Below are 7337 nucleotides of genomic sequence, written 5' to 3'. Positions count from 1 at the left end.
CTAAACCTTGATTATTTTCGTGATTTGGGGCTCTAGATTGTAAAAGAAAAGTGGTTGTTATAATATTGAAATGAAGAAACAAATTTTGTTAAGATGTTTTGGATTTCATAAAAGAATACATAAAATTCAATATAATTTTGAATAATATACTATATATTGGACACAATAGTGAAGCTAAAGTTCACATCTTACTAATAATTAAAATGTGGCAATTAAAATAAGTAAATCACATTAAAATATATAAATTATTGTAAAATATATTACTCACTTATTAATAGGTTCTACTATTCCACTGCCACTGGAACCAAGTCCTTCTCCATCTTTCCAGCCTAATTTTTGTAACATTTGAAATCCTACATTATTCTCATTTAGTTTGTACTCCTTATAGTCTGATATATCAGGCTCACGGCCATTTTTAGCAGCAGAATATTTTTCCATAAACTTTTTTAATTCTTCCGGAGGTAAAAAATCGCCAATATGATGTTTACCTTCAGATTTTTTAGTTAACTCTTCAGCCCATTTCTACAGAAATTAAGATTTTAAACATCCATCAAATATTATCATATAAATCAATGACAAATAATAGTAAACTAGTTGGTATTGGTATTTTGCCTTGAGGCAAGTTACATGAACTTTCTAATATGTGTAAATAATCGACTTAATCAATAAAATATAAATTAATTTATGAGTCATTAAAAAAATTTCGAGTATTTTCTAAAAGGAAATTTTTAAAAATCAATAATTTTTATAACTGAACCAGTTTTCGTAGGACTTTAATGGTTTAGTATGTTCATTAAGACCAAGTACACCATCGTTATACCAAGTAAATCGTCTAATTTTAATTTTAACAAACGTCAAAAAAACTACTCAATTGCTCAAACTTTGAATTTTTAAAATTAAACTACTCGTCGTAAGGCTGTAATATTTCAGTAAGTTCTATAAGACCATGATATATATCGCCAAAAATAGTTTCATAAAAATCGGCTTAAGTTTTTTTTTCAACAGTTAATTACAAGAAAATGGCTCGGTAGATTTTTACCTAAAACTAATAAGTATCATTCCCAACTAACAGGAACAGTTTTTGATTTTATAAAATCGATTTGGTAGGATGAGCTTCAATGTGGACAAAAAGTTTAACACTTTTTTCCAAATTGCAAAAAAATCACTTGGCCGATCGTCGTACAAAACTGAGAAACGATAATTCTCATCAAGATACATCAAATAGCTTTTAAATTTCTGAAATCAGTTCAGGCGTTTTTGAACAAACGTCGATGGTCTAAAATGGAATGGAACAAAGGTCTAATTTTGACTTACGCAAAAAAAAAACGATTCTTTGCAAACTTTGACGAATTTTTAAAATTAAACAACTTGTCGTAGGGCCGTAACATTTTAGTATGATCTATAAGACTATGTATCTACCGTCAAAAAAAATCAAAAATCGTCGAAAATTTTTTGAACACTTTATTACAAGAAAACGGCCCGTTAGGTAAAAATAGGCATCTTTACCAAAAACTAATCAGCACGATTCCCAACCAATATCTTTCGAACAGTTTTTGAATTTTCAAAATCGATTCAGAATTGCGAGCTAAAACGTGGACGATAAATTTTTCATTTTACAAAAAAAATGGCTTGACTGATCGTCGCGCAAAATTGATAAACGCCTCCTCATCGAGATACATCGAATTGCTTTTAAATATTTGCGATCGATCCAGCCGTTTTTGAGTCGATTTACATCAAAAAATCTGTTCACACACACACACACACACACACATACTTTTTCCAAATTTGGTCTCATTCGATTCAGAATGGCTTGAAACGTCGAGAAAACATAAAATTAGCGAATCGGATTTTTTGATGAAAACATACTTCTCCTTACGGGAAGTTAATAATATTGAATTTCCTATATTGAGTTTGAAATATTATTTGCCCAAATAAACCTTAAGCCAAATTATTAATACAGTTTATCACAAATTAAATTCATTATTACATACCTGAGTTGCTTCCATTTCTTGTGATCGTAGTTTATGCTCCCAGGTTCCACCTTCAACTTCTTCATCTGAATCATATTCATATTTATGTTTCCCACTCTTTGCAAGTTGATCCAGTTCTTTCCTTTTGCGTAACATTTCTTGATATAACAAATTAATTTTGAAATGATCTTCTGCTTTTACCCAATCTTCTTCTGAAAGATCTGTAGTTCCAAATGTGTTTTTAGCATATTGAAGGAGTGCTTTATCCGTTCTTGTTACTTTATTTATTGATATTTTCGGAGCGGGTACTGTCAATGGTGCAACATCAGGAGGGAGAGCAATTCCTAAAAAAAGAAAGAAAGTCAGAATGTTTTTACATGCTTTAAAATGCTTCATATTTATTAACACGAAAAGAATATTTTTACATCTGAAAATAACTCAGTAATTTATTAAATGTATTAACTGTAAATTACCTAAGCTAGGTACATGCACAACATTTGGTGCAGGAAGTACTGGGTTAATATCTTTCTCACTTCCCCATCGACTTTTCCTTTTCCGTTTCCTTTTATTTTCTTCACTGTCAATAATATCTTCAGTTTTTTCTACCTTCACTTTAGTATCACCTTCGATAGAATTTTGATCATTAACATCATCATAAAATTGGGACACTAATGATATTTGCTCTTTTTTTGGAGAACACTTTTCAATTTTAATTTTGACATCTTGCTCATCTTCCTCATCATCATTTAAACTATATTCAGGTTCATATAATTCCTCCGGACTGTAACATTGATTCGGTTTATCTTCCTTCAACTTTTTGACCAAATCCTTGTACTCTGTGTATTCTGCAGATTCAGGATTAAACAAAAACCTGGAACAATTAACAATTACTCATTTGCTTTGTAATCCATATTGTATATGAAATTTAATGCAAAAATAGTCTTTAACTACAAGGCTTTGCAATAATAATTCTTTCTTGGTAAAACATTATAAATAGACCTTAAATACCTCCATTAATAAAAGTTGTTGACCACAGTAATAAAGATTATTTATAAACTTATTTTATACAAAGTATTGAAATGAAACAACCATATAAAAATATAACTTGGGAACAAAATGCACCGATATCAGTAAACTTGAGTATGTAAATCCAACAACAGAAAGTTGAGTGACAATCTGTATGTATATTCCCTATGAATTATTATTTTATAGTATATTTTACATAACATAAATTGAAAAGGTTCCATCTTGATTTGAAGATCAAACAAATTTTATAATAATGTATGTAGATTGGATTGTTGAATTATTTGCCATCTATCTTTTAATTTGATTTCAGTCCAGAACCTTGTAGTTCAAGTCTACAAATGCAATGAAAAATAACTTTTCAAATATGATAAATGATTAATCTGTGCTATATATAAAGCCCACAGATCTGAAGTCTCAGCATACCGATATATAACACAATATACAAATTTAAATATATAAATATTATTATCGTGTTTATATATATAAAATGTAAATCATATTACGCAGATCCTAAAACGTATACATTATCTCTTGTATACAATTTTACCAGAATTCTGGTTCGTGTTGGTGTTTTTGTTTAAAGATCTCTTCATATCCATCTCCAATTTCTACAACAAGTTTAGCAACACGTTCTATTGGGTTACTCCCAGGATTTCGTTTTCTATCACACTGATCATTCGAGCCATCGTTTTGGAACATTGGATCATCTGTGGATAAAACTATACACAAAAACGTCAGCAGCAGTACTGACTTCCATACAACAAAAATAATAATGAGATCATGAATACATAAAAGTTTTTTTTAAATTTGGACTTGAAAACGGATGTAAGCGCCACATGTCATGAATACTTTGAATTTTTAATTCTGTATCACTATTTAATAACATCATTTCAGAAGATTATCTTCAAAATAGCCGAATGTTTAATTTAGTTAAATATTTATTTGAAAATGCTGGAGAAAAATTACGACAGAGTTTTTTTTTTATAAACACATTTTTCAATTTCAAAACTTCTTATGTTTTAAGAAAACATATATCTTAAATAAAATTCTTGTTTGGCATCCCCCAAGTACAAAACAAATCTTAGTAAATTTTTCAGCCAGTTTGCAGAATGATGAAAAATTATATGTGTAATTCTTTATGATTAGAATGATTCATATTTATGAGAGAAAAATTTAGTAATCATGATGGATTATTATTTTCATATAATTGGAATAAGAGTTTCATATAATTGAAGGTGAGTTGCCTCAATAGATTTTGATGATTAAGTAAAATTTAAAAAATATGTATATAAAAAAATATGTTTAAACATAATGATGCAAAATCCAATCTCAAATTCTTACAATTACATTATATGTTAAAAATAATAAAGAATTTTGCATTCTTTAAATAAATTTAATGAAGCAGCTCGTCTTTTAAACTCAACATTATCACAATCAATTCTAAAACATTTCACAGTAAAGATCTACAGACAATTACATGTTTATCATTACCTTTTGATTTTACTGGAAATAGTGGTGTGCTATCAGGCATCTTGATACCAGATACATTCATTTGCTGAGGAGGTGGAATATTTCTAACATCAATATCTTTTGGCTGTGGTATCTGATTCAAGCACAATGGTAATGGTGGTGGTATAGAAAGCAAATTTAATGGTGCTGGTCTTGGTATGGTCATCGCATCTAAAGGCTGAGGTTCTGGTATAGAATGCAAAGTCATTGGAGGAGGAATTTGTATATTTGTTTGAATTAAAGTTTGTGCTTGTGTATTTGTTTGTATGGGAGATTGAATTTGTAAAGGAGATTGAACTGAAGCTTTTATCTGTGCATTTGATGTCAAAGGTTGTATTTGAACATTTTGCTGCAGTGACATTGACATTGGCATTTGTGGATGTAGCGGCGGAGGAGGTACTTGAGTGTTGTTTGATGGATTTAACTGTATCCCAGTAGGTGGAGGAATCACTAAACTCGTTAATGATGGTATAACAGGATGCGTTTGAGAAACTCCTGGAGGCAAAAGGGGAGGCGGCTGAGACATTCGAACATGAGGCAATCCAGCTGGCACTGCAGTTGAATTAAGTTGAGATGTCACAGGTGGTGCTTGATGCATGCTGACCGACTGCGATATATTAGATTGCATAGAAGGCATTCCTGGAGGCCTCTGATGAATATCTGTTGATTGAAGGATACTAGGTGGTGCATGATTGATACGAGGTGGCGGCTGTGACATATTGGCATGAGTTTGAGGATTGACATTGGATCTTTGTTCTCCGTTATAAGAATTATTCCAATTATTTCTTTCATTTGCTATTATTGGATACTGCTGTGAAGAATTCATTTGGCTCATATACGGATCTTGAGTACAATTTTGATAATTAGTTGCATTGTTCATATTTCCATACATTCCACCTTGATAATTGTTCTCTTGAAATCTAGTATTTCCAGAGTATCCAAAATTAAATGAATCTTGTTGCACATTTTCGACCTGCTGCCTACGATCATTATAATCTCTTTGATTATTATTACGATGACTTCTTTGATTATCATTTTTATTATTATTCCATCTATTATGATTATTACTCCTGAAAATATAATTATTTGATAAAAATATTTGCTCTTCCAAAAAATCTAATTAAGTCATCTATCATGCTCGTTATAATAAACCTAAGGTAAAATTAAATAATAATAATGTTAAACATATATACAATAGACCCTGAAAAATAAAGAATAATTATAACATGCATCTCAGTTAATAAATTAAGATAATTTAAGATATAATCATAAGACTCAGTCAATGAATTAATATAATTTGAAAAGTGAATTGTACTAATATAAAATGTGTATATTTATGGTAAATGATCACACAAATGTAATATCAAAATTAAAACTTTTACTAAGTAATACATTATTTGAATGCCCAAATGTGGTTATGAAATTATGATTAATATGAATTATTTTCATGCAAAAACAAGTTTTAATGCTAGCATCTTAAAATTTCATTTTTAAAGCAGTAAAATCCTGTTGCAATATGTTAAATGACAGCCTGGATTTTATTATTATCATTAGTATATTAAGCAATTATGAACATCTGTGATTTTTATTATGAGATTGTTAATCATCATTGCGAAAATGAAATTGAAATCAGCTTATATCAAAAATATTATTATTCTGATAAAGAAAAGTGTTGATATTGCACAAAAAGCTTTCAAAAGCTTTTATAACAATCTATTCACATTGTGTGTATATTTCAACTCTCCTTAACCAGAAACTTTTTATTTACTTTCATACAAGAGTTCTTTTTAGCCTTTTAAATTAAGAATTAGATGTCGTTTTTATTACGCTATATGCAATATCAACATAACTACTAATATTACTGTGGTCAAGTTGCATAAAATGATCTTATTTATGAAACACCCAATAAAAGTTAAGACAACATGAAAAAAGTTTTAGCAAATGTATGAATGCATTTTCTATATAGTGTTACATGAATATTAAACTATGAACTAAAATTTTATATATTTTACAGCAATTAGAACACTTACCCAAACCCACATAATAATAATACTATAAATTTAATAGGTAATAATACTTCAAATATGTTTACCTGTTTGCATTATTATTGAAGTTTTTGCTTTGCTTCTTTTCTGCATTACCTTTGGCGGGAACTGGTTCATTCGAAACAGGATTAGAAATTTTTTTAAAACTTCTCTAGGAAGGAACCATCATTTGAAAAACTATTGACCAGAGAAGGTTTTCCAGATCTAAAAAAATGTACTTATAATTGAAATATAATGATAAGCACTAAAATGGCATACATTTGATCTAGCTTATTATCTAATGCGACTTGGCTTGAGCTTGTAATATTGTCAGTTTTCCATCATTTTTAATTTTGCTTCTATAAGACGTTTCTTTTCAGCTATAATTCTTCTTGCTTCGACATTTGCGAAAATCTGTCCGCCCTTGTTTGGGACGCCTTTCGTTTCGGATTTTGGACATATTGCAAATAAAGCTAATTCATTTATCTTAATAATGTTTTCTTAGGGAACACAAATATTAAAACTGAATTTTGCTACTAATAATGCAGCAGGCAAGTCCACAAATCTGACATTTGGTGCGTTTAGGGCGTTCATGGCGGCGAAATGGCGAAGCAAAGTTTCTGCTCGAAATATGAAATTTGACAGATACAGTTTATAATTTTAGATAAAAGAAGAGTAATTGTAGTGGTTTAATGTTTCTTTACTAGTTTGATTCAGAAGCATTTTTCAATATCAACATTCACATTTTACGTTTAATTTCAAATCATGTACGTACAAGATGACAAGAGGTAAAATTGTTCCTGACAGT

The 7337-nt window shown here is 29.5% G+C and overlaps 1 protein-coding gene across 1 annotated transcript; it reads right to left on the bottom strand.

The window, feature by feature from the left end:
* Positions 1–264: 264 nt before the first annotated feature.
* LOC113366142 (SURP and G-patch domain-containing protein 1-like) lies at positions 265–5516 on the bottom strand. The gene is made up of 5 exons (XM_026607703.1): positions 4488–5516; positions 3544–3715; positions 2444–2841; positions 1992–2314; positions 265–522 (listed from the first exon to the last, which is right to left on the bottom strand). Exons 1-5 carry the CDS (start codon positions 5395–5397, stop codon positions 265–267), a joined length of 2061 nt encoding a protein of 686 aa, XP_026463488.1. The 5' UTR covers positions 5398–5516.
* Between the last annotated feature and the right edge of the window lie 1821 nt (positions 5517–7337).

Source organism: Ctenocephalides felis, unplaced genomic scaffold, assembly GCF_003426905.1.
Source record: "Ctenocephalides felis isolate EL2017-DRISC unplaced genomic scaffold, ASM342690v1 CF-g0.4_SCAFFOLD_01170, whole genome shotgun sequence".
Lineage (NCBI taxonomy): Eukaryota > Metazoa > Arthropoda > Insecta > Siphonaptera > Pulicidae > Ctenocephalides > Ctenocephalides felis.
The sequence above is the reverse complement of the archived record's forward strand: the minus strand, read 5'-3'. Positions and strand labels throughout refer to the sequence as shown.